Here is a 27,982-nt window from a genome sequence, read left to right as displayed (position 1 = left end):
GGAGACCTTTTGTCTCTCTGGAACTCCCTGAGAGGAGGTTGAAGCCAGGTGGGACTTGGTTTCTTCTCTCAAGGAACAAGTGACAGGACAAGAGGGAATGTCCTCAGGTTTCCCCAGGGGAGGTTTAGGTTGGACATGAGGACCAATTTCTTCCCCTTGAGGGCTGTCCAGGCCTGGCCCAGGCTGCCCAGGGCAGTAGTGGAGTCCCTGTGCCTGGAGGGGTTTCAGAGCTGTGGAGATGTGGTGCTGAGGGCCATGGCTGAGTGGTGCCCTGGCAGTGCTGGGCTCAGGGCTGAGCCTGATGATCTTGGAGGTCTCTTCCAAAACAATTCCATGATTCTGTTCTGTGATTCAAAACCAACCAAGGCACTTCCCTGCCTGGTGGCAGCAGCAGCTGAAGCCCCCACAAACACCAGTCCCAGGCTGGAAAAAGCTGTGTGACCATCTCCTGAGCAAGGGGGGAGATCAGGGGAGGATCCTCCTCACGGCTCGCATCAGTTTCTGTGGCCTTTATCTGCCAAAGCAGGAGGCAGCTGGGCTGGCAGCTGCCCCTTCCTGGCTGCATCCCTGCTGTGCCAGGGCACGGCTCCAGCTCCACCCTGCAGGTCCCTGCCGACCCCCACCCGGACAGAATCCAGAGCCCAAGACAGAGGGGAGTGGGCAGCGCCCAGCCAGGAGGGGCTCAGCCACCCCAGCAGGCTCTGCTCAGAAGAGGACCTGCCCAGCGTTGGCATCCCAGCAGCCCATCCAGGGCAGCTGGGCAGCCCACTTGCCGGTGCCCAGCACCCGCAGCTTCGCCCGGTCGAACTGCCAGTACTGATCGTCCCGGAAGAAGTAGAGGAAGCCGTCGCGGTGGGGGAGAGCCCCCGCGGTGCCCGGGGGCACCCCCTGCCAGTCCCGCAGGCTGCGGGGGTAGTAGGGCTCCAGGCTGAGGGTCTCCTCGCTCGCCACGAAGTACTTGGAGCCTTTGAAGAGGACCAGGCGCCGCAGCGGCTGGAAGTAGAGGACGGTGTCGGGGTGCCGCGGCAGCCCCCGGGCGCTGCACTTCTGCGGGAAGCCTGGCTCCAGCCGGGAGCCTCTGTAGCTCCAGCAGCGGCCGCCTGGGGAGAGCAGGGCAGAGCAGTTAGCGACCATCCTGCCAGGGCCCCCCCCGGACCAGCTCCAGGGGACAGAGGACTCTGCCACGGAGCCTCCTCTCCTCCAGGCTGAACCCCCCCAGCTCCCTCAGCTGCTCCTCCCCAGCCCTGCTCTCCAGACCCTTCCCCAGCCCTGCTCTCCAGACCCTTCCCCAGCCCTGTTCTCCAGACCCTTCCCCAGCTTCCTTGGCTCTTCTCTGGACCTGCTCCAGCCTCTCAATGTCCTTCTTGGAGTGAGGACCCAAACCTGAACCCAGCACTCAAGCTGTGACTTCATCAGTGCCCAGTCCAGGGGCACAGTCCCTGCCCTGCTCCTGCTGGCCACACCACTGCTGATCCAGGCCAGGCTGCTGGTGGCCTTCTTGGCCACCTGGGCACCCCCTGGCTCATCTTCAGCCGCTGCTGTTCAACACCCCCAGGTCCTTCTCTGCCAGGCAGTTTGCAGCCACTCTGCCCCCAGCCTGGAGCCTTCCTGGGGTTGTTGTGACCCAAGGCCAGGAGCCAGCCCTTGGCCTTGTTGAACCTCACCCCACTGACCTTGGCTCATCCATCCAGCCTCCCCACCTGCCCAGACAGGATGGAAGCTATGGGGCAGGAACAGTGAACACTGCATCACCCTGCTCCATCTTCAGCTGCTGTCAACCAGCACCCCCCAGGTCCTTTTCCCACCTTGGTATCATCTGCAAACTTACTGAGGGGGCCTCAATCCCTCCACCCAGATCATTGCCACAGACACTGGGCCCCAGCCCCGAGCCCTGGGGAACACAGCACCGGTGACCATCACCAGCTGGAGATAACTCCACTGCTCACCACTCTTTGGGCCCCAGCATCAGCCAGTTTTTCACCCAGCACAGCGTGTGCCTGGCCCTCCAAACCTCCCTCCTGCTCCTGCAGGGTGAGTGGGAGAGACAGCCAGACACAGACCTGCTGGGCTGGAGCAGCACCACAGCAGCAGGACCTGCCCCACAGCAGCAGGACCTGCCACCAGGCTGGGCAGAGCCCTGTCCCCACGAGGCAGGCAGACAAAAGCCTCTTTCTGCTCACAAGCCACAGCCAAACCCAGCCCCGGGGAGCGAGGGAGCAGCCGAGGGCTGGGGAGGGAGAGGGGCTGCTGGCTCCCACCCAGGCACAGGAACAAAGCCCCTTTCTGAGGAGCCTCCAACTGGTTTCCATTAAGTTGGGGCTGACCCTGGCAGCCTGGCTGCCTGGTTTGACCTTCCTGTCCCCCTCTGGCCATGACATTTCAGCTCCCTGAGGAGCTCAGCCACTGCACAGGGAACCATGAGGGAACCATGTGAGCCATGAGAACACGACCTCATCTCAGCTCCCTTCTGGCCTTCCTACCAGAGAGTCCAAAGGGTTTGATGCCTCTGGGTCTGTTTGCAAGCACAGGTGAGCCCTGCTGTCCTGGGTGGGCTGCTGAGGAAGCAGGGTGGGATGCAGGTGCTGGGGTGATAATCCCAGCATGGAGGGGCTGGGAGGGACCTCGAGATCATCCAGGCTGACCCCCTGCTCCAGCAGGGCACCCACAGCACAATGCCCAGCACCACAATGCCCAGGGGGGGTTGGAAGCTCTCCACACAAGGACACTCCACAACCTCTCTGGGCAGCCTGCTCCAGGCCTCCAGCACCCTCACAACAAACAACTTTCTCCTCCTCTTCACATCCAACCTCCTGGGCTCCACTCTGTGCCCCTTGCTGCCCCTTGTGCTGTCCCTGGGCACCGCTGAGCAGGGTCTGGCCCCAGCCTCTTGCCCCCCACAGCTCCTTTAGCTCTTGCTGAGCATTGCTCAGTTCCCCTCTGGGGCTGCTCTTCTGCAGGCTCTCAGCCCCAGGGCTCTCAGACTTTCCTCCTCACAGAGCTGTTCCATCCCCCTCAGCATCTTCATAGCCCCAAACTGGGGAGCCCAGAACTGGACTCAGGACTTCCTAGGGCAGATCAGAGTGGGAGGAGAACCTCCCTTGCCCTGCTGGCCACACTCTTCTCCATGCACCCCAGGACCTCATTGGCCTTCTTGGCCCCCAGGGCACATTGCTGCCTCATGGGGACCTTGTTGTCCCCCAGCACTCCCAGCTCCTTCTCCTTGGAGCTGCTTCCCAGCAGGTCCCCCCTCAGCTGTGCTGCTGCAGGAGGTTGTTCCTCCCCAGGGCCAGGACCCCACACTCTGCCTTATTAACATCCTCAAGTTCCCCTCCACCCAGCTCTGCAGCCCATCCAGACCAGGGGTCCTGGAGGCTTTGCCATCCTGCAGGGGTGGTGGCAACCCAAGGAAAGCTGAGCTGCCCATGTCTCACCCACCTTTGAAGAAGTAGAACTTGCCACTGAGCGGGGAGCAGGCGCTGGCGTCGATGCCGGCAGGGAGCCCGGGCCAGCGGCTCTGCAGGGGCTGGGGGTCGCTGGCATTGCCACTCGCTGGCACCACCCAGAAGTGGCTGCCCTTGAAGATGTAGAGGGTGTGATCTGCATCTGCAGGGCAGAGGAGGGGTGAGGGGGTCCTGGGTGAGAAACCTCATCCCACCTCCCAGCCAGTGCTCCCTGGCTTCCCTCTCCTCCCACCACAGCTCCACAGGGCTTCAGGGGTGCTCTGATTTTGGGGGACCCCTTCTGCCTCTGCAGCCACCTCAGCTTCCAGCATTCAGAGAATGGCTTGGGTGGGAAGGGACCTCTCAAGGCCATCCAGTCCAGGCCCCTGCAGCCCCCAGGGACATCCCCAACCCCAGCAGGCTGCTCCCAGCCCCACACAACCTGCCCTGCACTGCTGCCAGCCATGGGGCAGCTCTCTGGGCAGCCTGGGCCAGGCTCTCCCCACCCTCAGGGTCAAATATTTCTCCCTTCTCTCCACTCTGATTCTCCCTCTTTGAGCTCAAACCAGCTCCTCCCCATTGTCCTGTCACAACTGCCCCTGCTCAGAAGCCTGTCCCCAGCTTTCTGATCTCCCCTTGAAGCCCTGAAAGGCCACCAGAAGGTCTCCCTGGAGCCTTCTCCTCTCCAGGCTGAACAACCCCATTCATTACCTCCACTGCAGCCTGGAGAGGACAAAAGCTGATCACAGCTCCTGCTCAAGGCCTGAGCTCCTGCAGCAAACAAGCCTTGCCACAGGCCAAGTTTCATGCTGCTTTCCCCTCTCACAAGCCAGTGCTGTGCCCTCAAGCTGCTCCACTCTGCAGCAGCAATGTGGTGGTGATGCCTCATGGGGCTGTGGACCTGCCAGACCCATGGCTGGAGCTTACCAGCACAGGCTGCTGCAGCAGGGGGTGAGAGGCATGGGGGCATGATCTGGGAGAGGGCTGTACCCACTAGCACCCAGCATCACCCAGCAACACCCACCAGCACCCACCAGGACTCAGCAGCACCCACCAGCACTTAGCAGCACCCCCCAGAACTCAGCAGCACTCAGCAGCCCTCAGCAGCACCCAGCAGCACTCAGCAGCACTCAGCAGCCCCCAGCAGCACTCAGCAGCCCCCAGCATCCCCCACCAACACTCAGCAGCACCCAGCAGCACCCACCAGCAGTTATGGCATCAAAGAAGGAGTGGCAGTAGTAGGCACTGAGGCTCCTCTGCTGCTGGTCTGCACCATAAGGACCTGAGCTCCAGTCCTGGAAGTGAGTGAAGACCTTCCCTGGGAGCTGGATGGCTGAGCCCTTGGAAGGCTTCCCTGGCATGGAACAAGGATTGGTGAGTCAGGCAGACAGGGCAGGGAAACAGCTGTCCCAGGAGCTCTGTGTGAGCACAGGGCTAGGGAGCTGTCCCAGAGCTCCAGACACTCCTGTCCCCCTGTCTGGCTCCTGTCCCCCTCTATGAGGTGGTGGCAAAGACCCCTTTGGTACCACCAAAAAGCAAACAAGCAAGCAGGGGCCCAGCCTTCCCTGCCCTGGAGGACTTGGTACCCATCTCACATGCTCTGCCACATCTTCTTGCCCATCCACAAAGAGATGGGGCCCATGCCCACCATGTCCCTGGCAGATAGTCTTCTCCCCTTGCAGAAACCTGCTCCCATCCCTGCTCACAGGATGTTAGGGGCTGGAAGGGACCTCTGAAGACCACTGAGTCCAACCCCCCCTGCTCCTCACTCTCCACCCCAAGGAACCTGCTCCCATCCCTGCTCACAGGATGCTAGGGGTTGGAAGGGACCTCCAAAGATCATCAAGTCCAACCCCTCCTGCTCCTCACTCTCCACCCCAAGGAACCTGCTCCCATCCCTGCTCACAGGATGCTAGGGGTTGGAAGGGACCTCCAAAGATCATCAAGTCCAACCCCCCCTGCTCCTCACTCTCCACCCCAAGGAACAGCCCGGGAGGAGCCGAGGAGTACCCAGAGAAGCTCAGGCTCACCGTACAGGTTCTGGACAGCCAAGATGTCATCCCAGCTGAGGACAAAGTCCTTGCTGAGCTTCTTGTAGTAGGGGGACATCAGGGCACTCTTGACAGGGGAGTGCTGGAGCCCCAGGGTGTGGCCAACCTCGTGGGCCAGCACCACGAAGAGGTTTCGTCCTTTGCCGCTGCGCAGGGACCAGCGCTCGGCGCTGTCGAAGTGAGCCTCCCCCCGGCGCGGGAAGAAGGCATGAGCCAGGGCACCTCCTGGGGACACAAGAGCCATCAGGGACCGTGGGGGAGGAGAGGACCTCAGCCACAAGCCGAGCGCTGGGAGAGCAGCTCTGGTGGTGGTTAAACGTGCAGCCACCGTAGCTCTTTGGGAAGCCTCAGCAGCTCCCCGCGGCTATTTCCCCCCGCAGGGGCAACCCAAACCGCTTCTGCCTTCTCCTGAGCGTGGTGGGAGCTCAGGAGCTGCTCTGTGGGGTGCTCTGTGGTTTGTGGCTGGGCTCAGCCCGGGGACTGAAGCCACTCAAGAGGGGCAAGGGGTCAAGAAAGCACAATCTGGGCTTGCCTGGTGGCAGCCAAACAGAAAGGCTGAGCTGGGAGGAAGGAGCTCAGGTTTGGAGGATGCTGTCAGGGCGTCCTCCTCAAAGGTCGTCAGCATGAGCCTGTACTGAGGGTCTCAGCCACCCCACTGGGAGAGCTCAGAGTTTGGAAAGGGGAGCCCAAAATCAGGAAGCAAACTGGGTTACAGATGCACAGATTGCACTGGGTTGGAAGGGATCTTCCAAGGTCATCTTGGCCACCCCCACCCCCCCCGCAGGCAGCAGGGACATCCCCAGCTAGAGCAGGCTGCCCAGGGCCACATCAAGCCTGATCTTGGATGTGTTCAGGGATGGAGCCTCAACCCTGGGCACCCTGGTCCAGTGTCTCCCCACCCCCACTCTAAAGAGTCTCTTCCTCCACTCCAGTCTCAATCTCCCCTCCTCCAGCTGCAAGCCATTGTCCTTCATCCTGTCACTGCAGTCAAAAGTCCCTCCACAGCCTTCCTGTAGGACCCCTTCAGGTACTGGAAGGTTGCTTTAAGGTCTCCCCAGAGCCTTCTCCAGGCTGAGCAGCCCCAACTCACTTATCCTGTCCCCACAGGGGAGGTTCTCCAGCCCTCTGATCCTCTTTGTGGCCCTCCTCCGGCCCCGCTCCAGCAGCTCCACGTCGGAGGAGCAGCCGGGGCAGGGTCTCACCTCCATCACCCCAGCCCAGGAAGGAGCCCAGGGTGTAAAAGAGAAGCTTACGAGGGGGGAGCGACCAGCACCTGGTCCGTCGAAGGCGTTGTTGAGGCCATCGTTGTGGTCCCCCTGGAAGAAGCTGAGGCGGATGTCGGCGGGGCCGTCCCACACCTCCCAGAAGAGCAGGGCCGAGACGTTGCTCCAGAGCTGGAAGGCAGCCCTGACGGCCAGGCGCAGCTCATGGCGCGGCAGGTACGGCGGCCAGTTCACCAGGCGGTAGCTCAGCTGCCTCTTGTGCCACCTGCCCCCTGCGACAGCGCCACCCTCAGCGCCGCGCCGGGCACCGCGCCTGCCCTCCCGTGCCAGGCACTGCCCCTGCCCTGCCGTGCCGGGCACTGCCCCTGCCCTGCCGTGCCGGGCACCGCGCCTGCCCTCCCGTGCCAGGCACTGCCTCTGCCCTCCCGTGCCAGGCACTGCCTCTGCCCTCCCGTGCCAGGCACTGCCCCTGCCCTGCCGTGCCAGGCACTGCCCCTGCCCTCCCGCGCCGGGCACTGCCCCTGCCCTCCCGTGCCGGGCACTGCCCCTGCCCTCCCGTGCCAGGCACTGCCCCTGCCCTGCCGTGCCAGGCACTGCCCCTGCCCTGCCGTGCCGGGCACTGCCCCTGCCCTCCCGTGCCAGGCACTGCCCCTGCCCTGCCGTGCCGGGCACCGCGCCTGCCCTGCCGCGCCGGGCACTGCCCCTGCCCTGCCGTGCCGGGCACTGCCCCTGCCCTCCCGCGCCGGGCACTGCCCCTGCCCTGCCGCGCCGGGCACCGCGCCTGCCCTGCCGCGCCGGGCACCGCGCCTGCCCTGCCGTGCCAGGCACTGCCCCTGCCCTGCCGCGCCGGGCACCGCGCCTGCCCTGCCGCGCCGGGCACTGCCCCTGCCCTCCCGTGCCAGGCACTGCCCCTGCCCTCCCGTGCCGGGCACCGCGCCTGCCCTGCCGCGCCGGGCACTGCCCCTGCCCTCCCGTGCCAGGCACTGCCCCTGCCCTGCCGTGCCGGGCACCGCGCCTGCCCTGCCGCGCCGGGCACTGCCCCTGCCCTGCCGTGCCGGGCACTGCCCCTGCCCTCCCGTGCCAGGCACTGCCCCTGCCCTGCCGTGCCGGGCACCGCGCCTGCCCTGCCGTGCCGGGCACTGCCCCTGCCCTCCCGTGCCAGGCACTGCCCCTGCCCTGCCGCGCCGGGCACCGCGCCTGCCCTCCCGCGCCGGGCACTGCCCCTGCCCTCCCGTGCCGGGCACTGGCCCTGCCCTGCCGTGCCGGGCACTGGCCCTGCCCTGCCGTGCCAGGCACTGCCCCTGCCCTGCCGCGCCGGGCACTGCCTCTGCCCTCCCGTGCCGGGCACTGGCCCTGCCCTGCCGCGCCGGGCACTGCCCCTGCCCTGCCGCGCCGGGCACCGCGCCTGCCCTGCCGTGCCGGGCACCGCGCCTGCCCTCCCGCGCCGGGCACTGCCTCTGCCCTCCCGTGCCGGGCACTGCCCCTGGATCTCATTCAGTTTCTCCCTGCCCAGCTCTCAGCCTGCCCAGGTCTGGCTGAATGGCAGCACAACCCTCCTGTCAGTGGAGACTCAGTTTGGTACCCTCAGCAGACTGGCAGTGCCCTCTGTGCCCTCATCCAGGTCCTTGATGAATATATTGAACAGCTCTGGTCCCAGTACTGACCCCTGAGGGACTCCACTAGACACAGGCTCCAACTAGACTCTCAGGTGATGGCAAATGCTGTGGCTTTGCCAAGCTGACCCTGGAGGGCAAGCCAGGGTGTGCCCCCCTGCAACAGCAGCTGGACTTGACCCATGAAATGCCTCTGAAGGTGCCACCACCAGCCCTCACCCAGAGATTCCTAAGGCTGAAGCTGCAACCAAGTCCTAAACCTGTTTAAGGAGAGAAGCTGAGGCACCCAGTTCAATCCCCTCCCTGTCTCATCATGATGCTCTCCAGAGGTCCCTTCCAACCCCTACCATCCTGTGAGCCTGTGACCATGCTTCCTAGGGCCAAATCCAGCATGGGTCCCTGACCTGCAGGTCACAGCTCACAGGATGTCAGGGGTTGGAAGGGACCTCTGGAGATCATCCAGTCCAAGCCTCCCCTGCCAGAGCAGGAGCAGAGAGAATCCAGCACAGGTCACACAGGAACACATCCAGATGGGGCTGGAAAGGCTCCAGAGCAGGAGACTCCACAACCTCTCTGGGCAGCCTGCTCCAGGGCTCTGGGAGCCTCACAGGGAAGAAGTTCCTCCTCATGTTGAGGTGGAACCTCCTGTGCTGCAGTTTCCATCCATTGCCCCTTGGCCTGTCCCAGGGTGCAGTGAGCAGAGCCTGTCCCTGTCCCCTCTCTCCTGACCCCCAGCCTTCAGCTATTGATAGGCATTGATCAGATCCCTCTCAGTCTTCTCTTCTTCAGACTAAACAGCCCCAGGGCTCTCAGCCTGGGCCAGGTCTCCTGCTCAGAGGCTGCCCAGAGGGGTTGTGGATGCCAGCTTCATGGGCAGCAGATGATGCAGCCCAAGAACTGGCTTTCAGGGAAAGCAAAGCCACCTCTGAAAACAACATCCTGAAGGCAGGGTGGGAAGGGCTGGCTCCTCTGGCTGGTCCTGGCAGCTGCTCCCTTTGGTGCCCCTGCACCTTTCTGCAGGGACAGCAAAGCCTGGGACCACAGGAGGGCTGTGTGCAGGGCTGGGGCTCCCCAGCACCCAAAGCTCCCCAGGGCAGAGAGTCTTCTCCCTGTCTCCCCTGGCTTCCCTCCCTGAGCCCCGGCCTTGGCTGGCTCCACAGGAGAACTCTTCCCTTTTGTGCCTCTGTGGATCTGAATGCAGCAGGTACTGAGCCAAGGTGAGGCCCAGGAGCTCCCCAGGGGCAGGGCTGGGTTTCTGCTGGCTTGAGGGACCCTACCCTGACCACTTCTGCCCACAGAGGCTGCTGCCTGGAAGACCAGCTGGGGACAGAGCCCTGCTCAGCATTCATTTTAGAAGTGACCTTTACCAGCACTGATGATCTCCCTGCCCAGGGCTGCCCTGAAAGCTCTTCCAGACACTCAGTGCCACCAGGGCAGATGGTGACAATGAAGGAGACAATGAAGGAGGACAATGAAGAAGAGCCCACGAGAGCCTCCCAAACTCCCCACCCTCCTCTCACCACACAGGAGTACAAAGCTCTGTGTTCCTGCAGCTGTTGCAGCACCACAGCCCCTCCTCCTCCCCATCCTCCCCCTCCTCCAGCACCCCTTGGCAGCTGTGGGAACCTTGGGGCCCCAGGATTACGTCTGGCCAGGGGCATCCAAGCTCTGGGGCTGCTCTGGGGAGATGCAGATGCCAGAGCTGGTGCCAAGGTGTGGGGGCAGTGACAGCCCTGCAGCCATGTGCCTGCTGCAGATGTGCTGGAAATAGGGGGAACAGAGCCAGCAGCATGCAGGGGCTGGCTGCTCCAGGTCTGAGCCAAGCTGTTGGCAGACATCCCATCCCATCCCATTCTATCCCATCCTATCCCATCCCATCCCATCACATCATATCCCATGCCATGCCATCCCATGCCATGCCAATCTCATTCAATCCCATCCATCCCATCCCACCCCAACCTCACCCATCCCAGCCTCATCCCATCCTATCCATCCCATCCCATCCCATCCCATCCCAACCTCATCCCATCCCATCCCATCCCATCCCATCCCATCCCATCCCATCCCATCCCATCCCATCCAACCCCATCCCATCCCATCCCAACCTCATCCCATCCCATTCCATCCCACCCCATCCCACCCCATCCCATCCCATCCCATCCCATCCCATCCCATCCCAACCTCATCCCATCCCATCCCATCCCAACCTCATCCCATCCCATCCCATCCCAACCTCATCCCATCCCATTCCATCCCATCCCATCCCATCCCATCCCATCCCAACCTCATCCCATCCCATCCAATCCCATCCCACCCCATCCCATCCCATCCCAACCTCATCCCATCCCATCCCATCCCAACCTCATCCCATCCCATCCCATCCCATCCCATCTCTGTTTCCTTCTCCCCTCTTTCTGAGCAGCCCCTGGCAGAGGAGGCTCAGGGGCAGCTGTTCCCCCTCCTGGGGGCAGCATCAGCTCCCTCTGCTCCCAGGTGCAGCCAAAGCCTCCAGCTCCAGAGGGTCACAGCTGTGTTTGCCACCAGCCAGGGCAGCCTCCCGTGGCACAGGCTAAACCCCCCTGGGGTGGCTGTGCCCCAAGATCATAGAATCACAGACACAGTGCTACAGATGTCTGGAGTCACAGACTGGGGTGGGTGGGAATGGACCTCTCAAGGCCACCCAGCACAACCCCTGCAGCCCCCAGGGGCATCCCCAACCCCAGCAGGCTGCTCCCAGCCCCACACATCCTGCCCTGCACTGCTGCCAGCCATGGGGCAGCTCTCTGGGCAGCCTGGGCCAGGCTCTCCCCACCCTCAGCACCAAACATTTCTCCTCCTCTCCACTCTCAAGCTCCCTCTTGCACTTCAAACCATCCCCCCTTGGCCTGGCCCAGCAGACCCTGCCCCAAAGTCTGTCCCCAGCTCTCTGATCTCCCTTTGAAGCTCTGCAAGGCCATCAGAAGCTCTCCCTGGAGCCTTCTCCTCTCCAGGCTGAACAACCCCAACTCTCTCAGCCTGGCTTCACACCCTCCCAGCACTGCTGTGGCCTCCTCTGGCCCTGCTCCATCAGGTCCCTGTCTGTGCTGTGCCTGGATGGATGAGAGCTGCAGGTAGGGACAGGAGGCTCTGGCCAGAGCTTCTGCCCTGGAGGGGAATGGATGGCACCAGAGGGCAGGGCTGGTGAGGCAATCGTGGCTGGCTCTCAGGAAAAGCACAGGTGGGCACTGCAGCCAGAGCTCAGGAAGCTCCCAAGGGAAAATCCAGGATGCCAGCTGCCCAGCACTGTGTGGCTGAGGACCTGCTGGTCAGCAGAACTCTCAGGCACAGGGAGGGGTGGATGACCCAGACCCCATCCCACACAGGGAGCTGACCTCCACTGCTCTGGGAGCAGCCCTGGGAGCAGCTGGAGGGATGCTGCCCTCCCCAGCCACCACTGCTGTTGGAACCAGAGCTCCTCCAGGGCTGGCATTTGCCCAGGTGCTGGGGTGTGAGCTCACTGGAGCTGGCCAGGTGGCAGCTGTGGGGGCTGCCCAGGGCAGCTCTGGCTGGCAGAGGGCTGGGTAAGTGCACAGCAAAGCACTCTGCTGGCTCAGCTGCAGCAGCTTCCTGCTTTCTGGAGGACTAACAGCCAGCTGAGCCTTCCTGACTGGTGCCACCCAACTGCAGGCACCAACATGGCCTTGCTGCCATCCCTGCTGCTTCCAGCTGCTGTGTGGGAACTGCTGGCACCAGACCACTGGTACTGCATGGAGCCCTTTCCAGCCTGGTGCTGCTGGGCATCTCTTGCCACCCACAGACCACAGTGCCCAAGAAGGAGCCTTCTGAGCCACAGGGCACAGGCTACCTCCTTGCCCATCTCCTGCTGGATGCCCTTCAGTGGGCAGGGATTGGCACAGGCTTCCCAGGGCAGTGGTGGAGTCCCCATCCCTGGAAATGTGTGCCCATGGCACAGGGCACAGGGTTTCGTGGCCATGGTGGTGCTGGGTTGATGTTGGGCTGGATGGTCTCAGAGAGCTCTTCCAAGTGACACAGTTCTGTGATGCCATGATCACCCTCCTGCCCTGGGCACAGCAGACCCTCTGCCCAGGATGGAGCCTGCCAGGGCACTGTGCTCATGCCAGGGCACTGTATTCATGCCAGGGCTCTGCAAGGGAAGCCAGGGACAGGAGGGGGACACTGGGGCTGTATTCTGGAGCCGTCCCCTGGGGTCATCCATTGCCAGCCCTGCCAGATGCAGACAGGCTGACACAGCACAGAGCCCTTCCTTAATCTCCCCTTCATTTTTCCCATGTCCTAAGAGCAGCTGGCCCCAGCCCTTCTGCTCTCTAGGAATCCAGGCACTCATCCCAGGCCCAGGAGGCAGCTCCTGAGAGACAAGAGGCCCAACCCTGGACACACAGGAGCAAGAGAGGCTGCTTGGAATCACAGAATGGTTTAGGTTGGAAGGGAGCTTAAATTTAGGTCATCCAGTGCCAAGCCCTGCCATGGGCAGGGACACCTCCCACTGGAGCAGGTTGCTGAAGGCAGCCAGCAGCAGCAGCAGGTTTGGTGATTGCTGCTGCATGACTAAGACACATTAGAATCATAGAATCAACCAGGTTGGAAAAGACCTCAGGGATCATCAAGTCCAACCTATGACCTAATGCCTGACACCTCCTGACAACTAACCCATGGCTCCAAGGGCCACATCCAAGCCCCTCCTGAACACCTCCAGGGATGGGGACTCCACCACCTCCCTGGGCAGCACATCCCAAGGGCCATTTCCTCTTTCTGGGAAGAACTTTCTCCTCACCTGCAGCCTAAACTTCCCCTGGCACAGCTTGAGACTATGTCCTCTTGTTCTGGTGCTGCTTGCCCGGGAGAAGAGACCAACCCCCACCTGGCTACAACCTCCCTTCAGAAGTGTTGAGGCTCAGCAGGAAATGGAGACAACCTCCCTGTGTGCCAGCTCCTGCCCTCCAGGTCATGCCACCAGGGCTCTGTCCAGGGCCACAGTGACCTAGTAGCATCCTGGCAGATGTCCTTTGTCCCTCAACAGCAGTAACCCCCCCGGGAGAGCTGATGCTCCCCACCAGTGGGAGCTGCATCTCTCTCCTCACTGCTGGCTTCAAGCCACAGGACTGAAAATAAAGAAGCTTACAAATAAAGCAGTGCACAGCCCAGAGGTGGGCACTGGGCCAGCAGGGCTGCACTTCCCATCCACAGCAGCACCTCCGGGAGCCAGGATGGGGGAGCTGGGCCAGCGGCACCCCAGAGCCCCCGCTGGGCTCCCCAGGGTTGGTGCTCACCGTGCTGCGCGGTGCGGCGGCGGCGCGGGCCGGAGGCTGCCCGCCCTGCCCGGCCAGCCTGGCTCTCCCCATCGCCTGTGCCACAGCGTGGCAGAGCCATCTGGTGGAGCGTGGGGGCGTCCAGGACCCCGCTGGGTGGCAGGTGGGTGACCTGCTGGAAAGCCCTGGAAAAGGAAGGGAGACATCAGCGACCCACAGCTTCCCCCGGGGGGCTTCGGTTGTGCTGAGCGCTTCACAGAGCCACAGATTGCATGGGGCTGGCAGGGACCCTCCAAGGGCATCCTGTCCAACCCCCCTGCACCCAGCAGGGACATCTCCAGCTAGAGCAGGCTGCCCAGGGCCACATCTGAGATCCTGAATGTCTCCTGGGACAGGGCCTCTACCACCTCCCTGGGCAACCTGTGCCAGTGTCTCACCACCCTCACAGTGCAGAGCTTCCTCCTGATGCCCAACTGTGCCCTGCTCCAGTTTGAAACCATTGCCCCCCAGCCTATCCCCACAGCCCCTTCTGAACAGTCCCTGCCCAGCCTGCCTGGAGGTCCCCTCCAGATATTGAAATGCTGCTCTAAGGTCTCCCTGGAGCCTTCTCTTCTCCAGGTTGGAAAAGCCCTATTCTCCCAGCCTGTCTTCACAGGAGAGGTGCTCCAGCCCTCAGATCATCTTGGTGGCCTCCTCTGGACCTGCTCCACAGCAGATCTATGTCCCTCTTGTACTGGGGATCCCATAGCTGGACACAGTACTGGATGAGGTCTCACCAGAGCAGTTTGACCTGAGCCATTCTCATCACCCAGCCAGCGCCATACCCTGCCACAGGGAAGGCAGCTGGGTGATGAGACAGGAAGGATTTGGCTCTGAAGCCACATCTGAACAGCATTCCAGCTCCTAGCAGGGCAAAAGGACACAGAGGAGCTTCAAAAATGCCTTTCCCAGGTTTTAACTTTAACTTTGCACTTAACTTTGCATGGGGTCAGGCCAGGGATGCTCCCAGAGCCAGAGGGATCTCGTTAGGAGGGCTCCAAGCAGAGGCTGGCAGCTTGGTCCCCCCCCTGACACCTCCCAGCCATCCCCAACCTTGGCCTCACCAAAAATATTATTGCAAAGGGAGCACAGGGCCATAAAAGGCAAATAAAGCAGCACATGAGGAGCAGGGCTGCCAGCAGCCAGCAGCCAGCTGGGTATGGAGCAGAGCTTCCAAAGGGATCAGTTGTGCTTCCTCGCTGCACCGCGCAAGAGAGAACCCCTGGGTGCAGAAATCCACCCCCCGAGCACCAGCAGCTCCCACACAGGCAGAGCTGCTGCCTTGCTGCTGGGGCTTGCAAGCAAAGGCTCCTACCTCAGGGCCTGGGTGAACTCAGCAGGGCTGTGTGTGCCAGGCCCCAGCTCACTGAAGTATCCATACTTCTCCAGGAAGAGCTGCAGGGAGAGACACAGAAGAGCAGCTCAGAACACAGGCAGGAGTTTGCACTTCTTGGCTTGGGAGGGGTTGGGGAGGGGGAGTAGAGAAAGGAGGTGAGGTTGGAAACTGCACAGCAAACCCAGGGCTGTGCAGTAATTCCCAGGTCTGCTTTCCCTGGCACTAGCCACAGTGGGTACCAGGCCTGGCTGCTCTATGTTTGTGTGGTGGGACATGGGCAAAGCTCCCCCGGGCTCATCCTTTTTGGTGGCTCTCGGGGGCTTGGCCACGACATGGTGGAGATGCAGGAGGAAATGTTGCTATCAACAGATCAAAAAGCCCTGCTGCCATGTCACCCACAGCCAGAGGCTGCCAAACCCACTCCAGCCTGCTGGGATGGATGGAGGCAGTGATTAAAACAAAGGCCAAAGCGCTGCGGGACACAGGGAGGGTGAGATGGGGTCAGGCTGCAGCCTCCCCGCCCCCCACCTCCCCACGCAGGATGTGCCGCTGCAAAGTGGAGACACTCCGGGGGCAATCTGCTCTGCCAAGCCATTCTTCTTCTTATCGGCCACGTCCACGGACAGGATCGTGGCTCTGAACTTGCTCCAACACGTAAATTGCATGTTAAAGAAAATAAACGGCTTCCCTCGGCGCGGCGCGGCCCGGCCCCGGCTCTCCCAGCGCTCCATAGCCAGGGGCTAGGAATGCTCCACACCCTCCTTCCCCGCCCCGGGGAGAGGAGACGGGAGACAAACAGCCACCCGGCATCCTGGCGGAGCGACGGAGCCGGGGTTAAAGGCATCGGCGAGAAAAAGTGAAAGCGGCTGCTTTGCTTCCCACATCCCGGGGGAGAGCCGGGCTGAGCGCCGGGAATGCCGTGGGCTGCCCTGGGGCACCAGGCTGCTGCCTGCTGGAAGAGCTTTAGCTTTGAAAGCCTCTACTCACCCCAGGGCAGGGAGAAGGGGTTGGTGTTAACCTGAGCTTAGTGCTCGTTTCTACCCACACACACACCCCAGCATCCCTCCCGGGCATGGGCAGCGCTGAGCCCCTCCCGGGCATGGGCAGCGCTGTGACCCTCCCGGGCATGGGCAGCGCTGTGACCCTCCCGGGCATGGGCAGTGCTGAGCCCCTCCCGGGCATGGGCAGCGCTGAGCCCCTCCCGGGCATGGGCAGCGCTGTGACCCTCCCGGGCATGGGCAGCGCTGAGCCCCTCCCGGGCATGGGCAGCGCTGAGCCCCTCCCGGGCATGGGCAGCGCTGAGCCCCTCCCGGGCATGGGCAGTGCTGAGCCCCTCCCGGGCATGGGCAGCGCTGTGACCCTCCCGGGCATGGGCAGCGCTGAGCCCCTCCCGGGCATGGGCAGCGCTGTGACCCTCCCGGGCATGGGCAGCGCTGAGCCCCTCTCGGGCATGGGCAGCGCTGAGCCCCTCCCGGGCATGGGCAGCGCTGAGCCCCTCCCGGGCATGGGCAGCACTGTGACCCTCCCGGGCATGGGCAGCGCTGTGACCCTCCCGGGCATGGGCAGCGCTGAGCCCCTCTCGGGCATGGGCAGCGCTGAGCCCCTCCCGGGCATGGGCAGCGCTGAGCCCCTCCCGGGCATGAGCAGTGCTGAGCCCCTCCCGGGCATGGGCAGCGCTGAGCCCCTCCCGGGCATGGGCAGCGCTGAGCCCCTCCCGGGCATGGGCAGTGCTGTGACCCTCCCGGGCATGGGCAGTGCTGTGACCCTCCCGGGCACGGGCAGCGCTGAGCCCCTCTCGGGCATTGGCAGCGCTGAGCCCCTCCCGGGCATTGGCAGCGCTGAGCCAGCTGCAAGTTGCTGGTGCCTGGTGGGGACTGGTTTCTGGATATGGTAGCCCCAGGGTACAGAAGGATCTCTCCCTCTCTTCCTCCTGGCCAAACCCTCCTCTTGCCATTGTCCTTCACCTCATCCCCAAACGTGCCATGCTCTGTCCTGCCACCTCTCCAAGTGCAGGTTGGGCTCTCTGCCTGCTTGCTAACCCCTTTGGAAGCTCTCCCTACCTCTTCCCAAGCCTCATTCCTCTAGCCAGGGAGCTGATCTCCTTTTCACCCTTCCTCCGTGGAGGATTCCCCTCTGGGTGCAGCACAGGACCGGCACAGCTTCCTGCCGGGACACGCTCTGCATCCAGCCCCAGCCAAACACTTCAGTCCTGTTTCCCAGCAAACACAGCTCCCAGCTGCCTGCCTGGGCTGGAGCCTGCAGCATCAGGCTGCAGCCCGAGCACGGCCAGAGCCGCCCAAACACACACAGAGGTCCCAGTGAGGCAGCATGAACCAGGCATGAGAGCATCAGCTGGGCTGCTGGGCAAGCTGCAGCACCTCTGCCTGGGGAGGGACCCTACAGCCTGGACATGGCATGGAGTCACAGAATCAATAAGGTTGGAAAAGACCTCAGAGATCAGCAAGTCCAACCTATGGCCTAATCCCTAACAACTGACAACTAAACCATAGCTCCAAGTGCCACATCCAATCCCCTCCAGGGATGGGGACTCCACCACCTCCCTGGGCAGCACATCCCAATGGCCAGTTCCTCTTTCTGGGAAGAACTTTCTCCTCACCGCCAGCCTAAACTTCCCCTGGCACAGCTTGAGACTGTGTCCTCTTGTTCTGGTGCTGCTTGCCTGGGAGAAGAGACCAACCCCCACCTGGCTACAACCTCCTTTCAGAGGTCCTCCATCTCCAGAGCCATACAGGGACCACTGCCCCTTTCCATGGGCACCAGGGGGCAAACCACAGGGACGCTCACGCAGGGGAGGGCAGTTAAAGGGACAGGGGAGCCTCCCAGGGACAGGGTGGCAGAGAGGTTTGGTAGCCCTGAGGGGCAGTCAGGAGAGGAGAAGGCATCTGGCTGTCTTTATCAGCTGTTGTGCTTCCATAGTGCTCTCCTCCAGGGTTAGAAAATCACCAGCTACAAGTATGGAGGGGTGTGGAGTGGTGGTGGGGGGGTGACGGTCCCCAGCCATTACATCACCACAGCTAAATGTCAGCTACAAAGCACCCAGAAAGTCCCCAAAACTTTCCTACCACAGCTTTGCTTTCACTCAGCTTCTGAAACATAGCAACTCGAAGCTGTTCCCTCCCAGAAGCCTAACAAAATCCCATTCTTGAAGCATGGAAATGCTTTCTCCCCACCATGACCTCACACAGGTTTGAAATCAGCCCCATCTGGAGCAGGCAGGGTGGTCAGCAGCAGGAGCTACCACAGCAGCTGCTCTTGAGCAGCACCAAGATGTTCCTACTGGCTCTGGAATTCCTGCCTGGATCTCCTTGAGCTCTGCAAGCCCAAGCAGAGCAGCAGCTGCCCTGTAGTTTCTGGCTCGTGGCACGGAGTTGTCTCACACAGGCACCAGCTCCCAGCGGCAAAACATGCAGGAGAAATGTTATTACATGTCCTGGACACGGATACTGTGGGCTCCAGGTGATGCTAGACCTGGAAACACAGAGCTGGAGCAGGGGGATGTGCTGAGCTCCCCCTTGCAGCAGAGCACACAAAGCCCCCTGGACCTGAGAATGTCAGGCTGGCAGGGGAGCCCAAGAGCCCTGTGCCACGGTGTCCTGTGCCCAAAGCAGTGCTCAAAGCCCCCTCCAGCGCTGCCTGTGCCCTGCACACCCCCAGAGACCAGCCAGGCTCTGGCAGGGCTGGCTGGAAGCTGGCACCAGCCTGATAAACCTCTGCAGGGGCTGGGGAACCCCCCTCCCTGCTGCCCCAGATGGGGAAATGCTCTGCTGCATACAATGGGAAAAGAAAAACAGCAGGAAACCAAGAGCTGAGCACTGACATGAAATATGCCCTGCTCTGCTCCGGGGGGAAGGGGAAAGGTCTGCCTGCCCCAGGGCCAGCGCTGGGGCAGGAAAGCCCTGGGGGCTGCTTGAGGGATGGGGGAGGAGAGCTTGAGGGAGGTGGAGAGGCCCTTCTCATCTCAGGGCTCTGACAGGGGGCTGGTCACAACCTGGAAATCATCTCTGCTGAGAGCTAGAGCCAAGGAAACACCTTGTCCTCCACCACAGGCATCCCAAGTGGAAGAGAGCCAACAGCAAACACAATCAGACCTCCCTCCCTGGAAACAGGGATAACAAAGTGCAGAGACAGCAGGCTCCAGTCCTGCCCGCTCCAGACACTCAGCTCCTGGCTCCTTTCCACCACTTAAGTATCAGAGAAGCTTTGTGCTGGGTTCCCAATGTCCACAGCTCCCTCTGCTCTGACTGGACAAAATTCCCACCTTTCCCCTCTGTGCTCTCCCATCCCATCCCATCCCATCCCATCCCATCCCATCCCATCCCATCCCATCCCATCCCATCCCACCCCATCCCATGGTGGGCAGGACTCCTGTGCAGCCAGTATAGAGGATGCCATCCACAAGCTGCACCTCCAAGGCCTTCTCTTTTGCATCAGAAACTGACAGCAACCCAAGTGGGTCCTCCATGACCTGCAGCCCCAGCTCCACCCTGCATCTTTTCCCCACTGAGATGGACACAGGGGAGGCCAAGCTCTGCCTTCCCAGCCTCAGTTCCCCCTCGCAGCACAGACACAAGGAGAGCTGAGCCCTGAGCAGGCTTTGGCTTGGCTGCAGGATGAGGGGAGCTCCTCCTGCCCACCAGGTCCCCTGGGAGCTGCCTGCAGGAGATGCCAAGGCATTTAACACAGCTTGTTTGCCTGGGCTCTCCCAAGCCACATCCCTGCCTCCAGGAGCAAAGGCCTGGACTCTTTTGCTCAGGTGTGTGTATGAGTGTCTGGATAAAGAACATCTCGACAGAGACACCCAAGAAGGGACTTTAGCAGGCACTTGGTTGTCCCCCTGCTGACAAGTCAACAAACACAGCAGCTAGTCCTGCACCTTAATGCTGGAGGCTGATTAACCACCCAAGCCCCTCTGGCTGCTGTGCTGCTCTCCTGCTGTGCCCAATCCCATCCTGAAGGAATCTTCTCTCCCACCTCAATCTGCTGTGGCTGGAAACTAGCAGCTTGGCAGATGGTAACTTCCAGGTCAAGATGTGGGGCTGGGGAAATGCTGTGGCCCAGCAGCTTTTTTAAGCTCCTTTGCCCCTCCTCAACCTTGAGCAGAGAAATTCTGCAGGCCAGGTCTAACTAAACCCACTCCTGGTTTCAGTAGCACAGATCTGCAGGATGCTGAATTGGGGCCAGGTCATAGACACAGGTCATGGATCATAGACATAGATCATAGGTCATAGGTCACAGAATCACCTGATTGGAAACAGACCTTAAGATCATTGAGTCCAACCATAACCTAAGGTCTCTCTGCATCCAGCTCTTAGACCATGGCCCTGAGCTCCTCATCCAAACAGCTTTTAAACCCCTCCAGGGATGTGGACCCCAACACTGCCCTGGGCAGCCTGGGCCAGTGCCTGAAGACCCTTTGGGTGAAGAAATTTGACCTTAATATCCAACTTGAACCTCCCTTGGCACAACCTGAGGCCATTTCCTCTTGTCCTCTCTCTTGTTACCTGGGAGCAGAGCCCAACCCCCACCTGGCTCCAGCCTCCTTGCAGGGAGCTGTAGAGAGCAATGAGGTCTCTCCTCAGCCTCCTTTGCTCCAGACTAAACAACCCCAGTTCCTGCAGCTGCTCCTCACAGGATTTGTGTTCAAGATGACTCACCAGCTTCATTGCCCTTCTCTGGACCTGCTCCAGCTCCTCAATATCCTTTTAGGAGTGAGGAGCCCAAAACTGAACCCAGCATTCAAGGGGTGGCCTCCCCAGTGCCCAGCACAAGGGGGACAACCCCTGCCCTGCTCCTGCTGCCCACACCACTGCTGCTCCAGGCCAGGCTGCTGGGGGCCTTCTTGGCCACCTGGGCACCCCCTGGCTCATCTTCAGCCACTGTTGATCAACACCCCCAGGTCCTTCTCTGCCAGGCAGTTTGCCCCCAGCCTTCCTGGGGTTGTTGTGACCCAAGGGCAGGAGCCAGCACCTGGCCTTGTTGAACCTCACCCCACTGACCTTGGCACATCCATGCAGCCTGCCCAGCTGCCCAGACAGGATGGGTGCTATGGGGCAGGCACAAAGAACACTGCATCAGGTGAAAGGAAGCAGACACCAGGGAGCACTCTGGGCTTGGTGCTGCCTGCCTGTGGGGCTGGTGGGTGGCTCTGTTTGTGTGTTAATGGCAGTGGTTGGCTTAGTGTGGTGGGGTTGTGAGCTCTGGGTGAGCAGCTGGACCTGATGACCTCCAAGTCAACAGTTCTGTGGTTCTGTGATTCTAACACCTCATCAGCAATTACTAAATGTCTCCTGCACTTGAACCCAGCTCACAGCTTTGCCCTGGCACCACCAGGGGCACCCCACACCGTGGGTAGCTGTGGGTTGCTCCACCCAGCCTCAGCTGCAGCAGCACCGAAGCTCCCTGAGCACCACCTGAAGCACCTGGGCTGCACACTGAGCCTGGCCACAGCTTCCCCTGCAGAGAACAGAGCAGCTGCCAAACCACTCTGCTCAGGCAGCTTGGTTGTGCCCTCATGGCTGAGAGGAAATGAGGTGCTGGGCTTGACCCTCTCCGGGATGGGGAGCAGGGCTGGTGGTGCATGGTGCCCTGCAACCCACTGGAACATGCCAGGGGTGTTTGGGGCTGGGGCCAGGAGGCACTGCCCAGGCTGCCAGGGCTCGTGGGGCTCTCCAGGGCAGCCCAGGGTGCTCAGATCTGCTGCCACAGCAGCGACTCAGAGCCATGATCTCATCACAGCTTTGACCCCGGCACTGCCTCGCAGGGTGACAGCTCCTGAGTCACTCCTCCTCTTCCTCCCCTCCCTCACTCCTTGAATCATCACAGAATTGCCTGGTTGGAAAAGACCTGAAGGGTCATTGAGGCAGTGGTGGAGTCAGCATGGCTGGGGGTGTTCCAGCAGCTGAGGAGCTGGCACTTAGGGACATGGTTTAGTGTTGACCCTTCGGTGCTGGGTCGAGGGTTGGACTGGAGGAGCTCTGAGGTCTCTTCCAAGCAGATGTTTTCCCTAACATCTCCAGGATGAACAAGCCCAGTTCCCTCAACTTGTGCTCAACACCCCTCACCAGCCTTGCTGCCCTTCTCTGGACATGCCCCAGCACCCCAATGTCCTTGGAGTGGGGGCCCAAAACTGAACCCAGTACTCCAGGTGTGGCCTCACCAGTGCCCAGCCCATGGGGACAGTCTCTGCTGTGCTCCTCCTGACCCAGGCCAGGCTGCTGGTGGCCTTCTTGGCTGCCTGGCCACACTGTGGCTCATCTTCAGCTGCTGTCAACCAGCACCTCCAAATCCCTCTCACCCAAGCAACTTTCCAGCCACTCTGCCCCAAGCCTGGAGCATTCACAGGGCAGTTGTGAGAACTTGGCTGGTGCTTGCACTGCCCTGCTGAGGATGAAGAGCAGAAGCTTTTCCCAGGAGAAGGTTTTCTTCCTCTTATTTCAGTCTGGGTGTCCTGGGAGCACACAGGGCTGCCAGCTGACCCCTGAGCCCCACCACAGCCTGGTGGAACCCTAAGCCCCTTGCTGCAGCCAGGCTGCACTCAGCATCCCAACTGGCTGCCTGCTTCCTAGGGAGCTCATCCAGACAATGAAGCATTTCTCAGCTCAGACACAGCTCAGAGCCTCTGCTGAGCCCTTGGGTTGCTGAGGGGGGAAAGTCAGAGGCCACTGCAGGAGAGGGAGAAGGGCAGGACAGGAGAGAAAACTGTACAGAATAAACCCAACCTGTGAGTGCCTCAGGCCCTCAGCCTCATTCTCCACTCCCACTCCCCACTTTGCTCACATTTCACCCAGTTTTTCTCCCCATCACAGCAGACCTGTGGCTTCTCACTCAAACCACTACAGGGGATGCATTGTCTTTGTTCCTTGGCACCAGCAGTGCTCCCTTAGCCACCACAGGGACAGGTTCCATGTGCCACACAGCTTAGAACCACAGAATCAACCAGAGCTGCCCCAGCACTGCAGGGAGGTCTCAGCAGAGCACAGCAGAGGGGCAGAATCCCCTCTCTGCCCCTGCTGCCCACACTGCTGGGGATCAGCCCAGGACAAGCTGGGGCTGGGCTGGCAGTGCTCTGTGTCAGCTCCTGTCCAGCTTTGCACCCCCAGCACCCCCAAGTCCTCCTCCTCAGGCTGCTCTCCAGCCCTTCATCCCCAGCCTGGACCAACCCTGTTGTCCCAGCCCAAGTACAAGACCTGGCAATGATCCTCATGATCTCTCACAGACACCTTTCCAACTCAGAGGCACCAAGCTGAATCCCCAAGTCATCCATGAGGAGTTTTCCCCTCCCCACCACATGCCTGGCCTGCCCTGAGGGTCACCTTTCTCTTGTGCTGACCACCCCTGCACAGCACCACAGCAAAACACAGGGCAGGAACATGATCAACCTCCAGAAGCACAGGAAGAGGTTGGAAAAGACCTCAGAGATCATCCAGTGCTACCTATGACCTAATCCCTAACCCCTCCTGACAACTAACCCATGGCTCCAAGGGCCACATCCAAGCCCCTCCTGAACACCTCCAGGGATGGGGACTCCACCACCTCCCTGGGCAGCACATCCCAAGGGCCAATCTCTCTTGCTGGGAAGAACTTTCTCCTCCCCTCCAGCCTGAACCTCCCCTGGCACAGCTTGAGACTGTGTGCTCTTGTTCTGGTGCTGGGTGCCTGGCAGAAGAGACCAACTCCCACCTGGCTACAACCTCCCTTCAGGGAGTTGGAGAGAGCAAGAAGGTCTCCCCTGAGCTTCCTCTTCTCCAGGCTTGGGATCAGGGAGCACAGGACACTGCCACACACCCAGCCCTGCCCCCAGCATGGCCCAGCCAGGCCTGCCAAGCGGTGGGCTGCCTACCCTCAAACCTCCTCCTGCCTGGAGCCTGCAGATAATAAGATAATTTCTCAGGCAAATGCTTCAACTTAAACTTCCAGACTCTCCTCCTTTTATTTTTGCCTCCCCTTGGCCCTGCAGTTGATGGAAATGCAGGGAAGAAGCAGGGCACGAGCCAGGGACAGAGCCCAGCTGGATGTGTTCTCAGACTCCTGCATCTGTCTTTACACAGCTCGTTGGGGCTCACTCTGGCTGCTTGAAAAGCAGCTTGCAAAGCTTCAGGAGCAAAGGCTGGCAGTGCTCTGCAAGCCACAATCCCCAGAGCTGATCTGATGGGAGAGTTCCAGTGGCCTCTGGAAGGAAAATGCACTGCTCAGTTCAGCTAGGCAAAGCTTCCTACCCCAGGTGTGCTCACAGAACCCCAGCATGGAGGGGTTGGAAGGGACCTCTGGAGACCAGCCAGGCCAACCCCCCCAGCAAAAGCAAAAGAGCAGCACAGGACACAGCTGCACTGCTCCAGGAGCCCCAGGGCTCACACTGACACCAGCAGGCTCATCACCAGCACTCCTGGAGCTGCTCTGCAGCTCACCTCAGATCCCAGAATCCCAGCAGGGAAGGGACCTCTGGAGCTCATCCAGCACAAGCCCTGCTCCAGCAGGGCACCCACAGCAGCTTGCCCAGCACCACAATGCCCAGGGGGAGTTGGAAGCTCTCCACACAAGGACACTCCACAACCTCTCTGGGCAGCCTGCTCCAGGCCTCCAGCACCCTCACAACAAACAACTTTCTCCTCCTCTTCACATCCAACCTCCTGGGCTCCACCCTGTGCCCCTTGCTGCCCCTTGGCCTGGCCCTGGGCACCACTCAGCAGAGTCTGGCCCCAGCCTCTTGCCCCCCACAGCTCCTTGAGCTCTTGCTGAGCATTGCTCAGCTGCCCTCTGGGGCTGCTCTTCTGCAGGCTCTCAGCCCCAGGGCTCTCAGCCTTTGCTCCTCACAGAGATGTTCCATCCCCCTCAGCAGCTCTGCAGCCTCCCCTGGGCTCTCTCCAGCAGTTCTCTGTCTCTCTTGAGCTGGGGAGCCCAGACCTGGACCCAGCACTCCAGATGTGGCCTCCCTAAAGCAGAGCAGAGGGGAAGGAGAACCTCCCTTGCCCTGCTGGCCACACTCTTCCCCATGCCCCCCAGGACCCCATTGGCCTCCTTGGCCACCAGGGCACATTTTACAAAGTCATACAGAGACAGGACCAAGGGTGATGGCTTCAAACTGGAAGAAGCTGGATTTAGATTGGACCTTAGGAAGCAATTCTTCCCCATGAGGATAATGAGACACTGGCACAGGTTGCCCAGGGAAGCTGTGGCTGCCTCCTCCCTGGAGGTGTTCAAGGCCAGGCTGGATGAAGCCTTGAGCACCCTGGGCTGGTGGGAGGTGTCCCTGCCCATGGCAGGGGGCTGCAGCTGGATGATCTTTGAGGTCTCTTCCAACCCAGCCCATGCTGTGGTTCTATGAAATCCAAAGAGCAGCAGTGGGCACAGCCTGGTGAGAGGCAGGGCAGGGGAAGGCTGCTGTCCTCTCCTGACCTGCTGGGAGCTGGGGAGGGGTCCTGGTGCAAGAGTTGTTGTCAGAGCTGTAAGGCAGGGGGATTGCAGGGGGGGCTGTGGGGACACACCTTGGCACCAGCAGACATGGCTGCAGAGCTGTGCCACACTGCACACCTCTGTGGCACACAGGCCTCAGCCTTGCTATCTGTGGGCACACAGCTGTGTCATGCTCACCACCAGGCACTCGTGGGCATGCCCCTAGGGAGTGAATGTACCTTGGGGACATGGCATGGGCACACCCACAGCATGGGCACACAGCTCTAGCAGGGGCACACAGCTCTGTGAGGGGCACACAGCTCTGTCAGGGGCACATGGCTCTAGCAGGAGCACACAGCTCTAGCAGGGGCACACAGCTCTAGCAGGGGCACACAGCTCTGTCAGGGGCACACAGCTCTAGCAGGGGCACACGGCTCTAGCAGGGACACACAGCTCTGTGAGGGGCACACAGCTCTGTGAGGGGCACACAGCTCTGTCAGGGGCACACAGCTCTGTGAGGGGCACACAGCTGTAGCAGGGGCACACAGCTCTGTCAGGGGCACACAGCTCTGTGAGGGGCACACAGCTGTAGCAGGGGCACACAGCTCTGTCAGGGGCACACAGCTCTGTCAGGGGCACATGGCTCTAGCAGGGGCACACAGCTCTGTGAGGGGCACACAGCTCTAGCAGGGGCACACAGCTCTGTCAGGGGCACACAGCTGTAGCAGGGGCACACAGCTCTGTCAGGGGCACACAGCTCTGTCAGGGGCACACAGCTGTAGCAGGGGCACACAGCTCTGTCAGGGGCACATGGCTCTAGCAGGAGCACACAGCTCTAGCAGGGGCACACAGCTCTAGCAGGGGCACACAGCTCTGTCAGGGGCACACAGCTCTAGCAGGGGCACACGGCTCTAGCAGGGACACACAGCTCTGTGAGGGGCACACAGCTCTGTCAGGGGCACACAGCTCTGTGAGGGGCACACAGCTCTGTCAGGGGCACACAGCTCTGTGAGGGGCACACAGCTGTAGCAGGGGCACACAGCTCTGTCAGGGGCACACAGCTCTGTCAGGGGCACACAGCTCTGTCAGGGGCACATGGCTCTAGCAGGGGCACACAGCTCTGTGAGGGGCACACAGCTCTAGTAGGGGCACACAGCTCTGTCAGGGGCACACAGCTCTGTCAGGGGCACACAGCTCTGTGAGGGGCACACAGCTCTGTCAGGGGCACACAGCTGTAGCAGGGGCACACAGCTCTGTCAGGGGCACACAGCTGTAGCAGGGGCACACAGCTCTGTCAGGGGCACACAGCTCTGTCAGGGGCACACAGCTGTAGCAGGGGCACACAGCTCTGTCAGGGGCACACAGCTCTGTCAGGGGCACACAGCTGTAGCAGGGGCACACAGCTCTGTCCGGGGCACACAGCTCTGTCAGGGGCACACAGCTGTAGCAGGGGCACACAGCTCTAGCAGGGGCACACAGCTCTAGCAGGGGCACACAGCTCTGTCAGGGGCACACAGCTGTAGCAGGGGCACACAGCTCTGTCAGGGGCACACAGCTCTGTCAGGGGCACACAGCTCTAGCAGGGGCACACAGCTCTAGCAGGGGCACACAGCTGTAGCAGGGGCACACAGCTCTAGCAGGGGCACACAGCTCTGTCCAGGGCACACAGCTCTGTCAGGGGCACACAGCTCTAGCAGGGGCACACAGCTGTAGCAGGGGCACACAGCTCTAGCAGGGGCACACAGCTCTGTCCAGGGCACACAGCTCTGTCAGGGGCACACAGCTGTAGCAGGGGCACACAGCTCTGTCAGGGGCACACAGCTCTGTCCGGGGCACACAGCTCTGTCAGGGGCACACAGCTGTAGCAGGGGCACACAGCTCTGTCAGGGGCACACAGCTCTGTCCGGGGCACACAGCTCTGTCAGGGGCACACAGCTGTAGCAGGGGCACACAGCTCTGTCAGGGGCACACAGCTCTAGCAGGGGCACACGGCTGTATCAGGGGCACACAGCTGTAGCAGGGGCACACAGCTGTAGCAGGGGCACACAGCTCTGTCAGGGGCACACAGCTCTAGCAGGGGCACACGGCTCTAGCAGGGGCACACAGCTCTGACACGCACACTTCATTGCATGCACACACCTCTGGAACACACACACACAAAGCTACGGCACAGGGACACCCATGGCACACCTCCCCTTTGGCACGGGCACACCCGGGCACACCCGGGTCTTACTCCCCCCGCAAGGGGCAGTCGTAGGCCGGCGGGGGGCGGCTCCCGGTCCCTCCCCGCTCCCGTTCCCTTTCCCTTTCCGTTCCCGTTCCCGGTGCCGTTCCCGGTCCTACCTCCGCGTCCCGACGCTGCCTGCCGACCGGTCCAAGCTGCGCTGCGGTCAGCAGCCCCAGCGCCAGGACTGCCCTCAGCGCCGTGCCCGCCCGCGGCCCCATCGCCGCTCCCGCTCCTCTCGGCTCGGCACCGGCTCGGCACCGGCACGGCTCGGCACGGCTCGGCACGGCTCAGCTCTGCTTTCCCCGCCCCAGCCCCGGGGGCGGCCGCGTCCCGCCCCAACCCCAGCCCCGACTGAGGGCAGGGCTCCGGCGCGCCG

General features: G+C 61.6%; 1 protein-coding gene across 1 annotated transcript; it reads right to left on the bottom strand.

The window, feature by feature from the left end:
- Positions 1–695: 695 nt before the first annotated feature.
- MMP28 (matrix metallopeptidase 28) lies at positions 696–27,855 on the bottom strand. The gene is made up of 8 exons (XM_054166568.1): positions 27,723–27,855; positions 14,949–15,028; positions 13,616–13,779; positions 6,765–6,986; positions 5,471–5,716; positions 4,645–4,794; positions 3,436–3,603; positions 696–1,100 (listed from the first exon to the last, which is right to left on the bottom strand). Exons 1-8 carry the CDS (start codon positions 27,822–27,824, stop codon positions 706–708), a joined length of 1,527 nt encoding a protein of 508 aa, XP_054022543.1. The 5' UTR covers positions 27,825–27,855; the 3' UTR covers positions 696–705.
- Between the last annotated feature and the right edge of the window lie 127 nt (positions 27,856–27,982).

This window comes from Dryobates pubescens, chromosome 13 (genome assembly GCF_014839835.1).
Source record: "Dryobates pubescens isolate bDryPub1 chromosome 13, bDryPub1.pri, whole genome shotgun sequence".
Classification (NCBI taxonomy): domain Eukaryota; kingdom Metazoa; phylum Chordata; class Aves; order Piciformes; family Picidae; genus Dryobates; species Dryobates pubescens.
The sequence above is the reverse complement of the archived record's forward strand: the minus strand, read 5'-3'. Positions and strand labels throughout refer to the sequence as shown.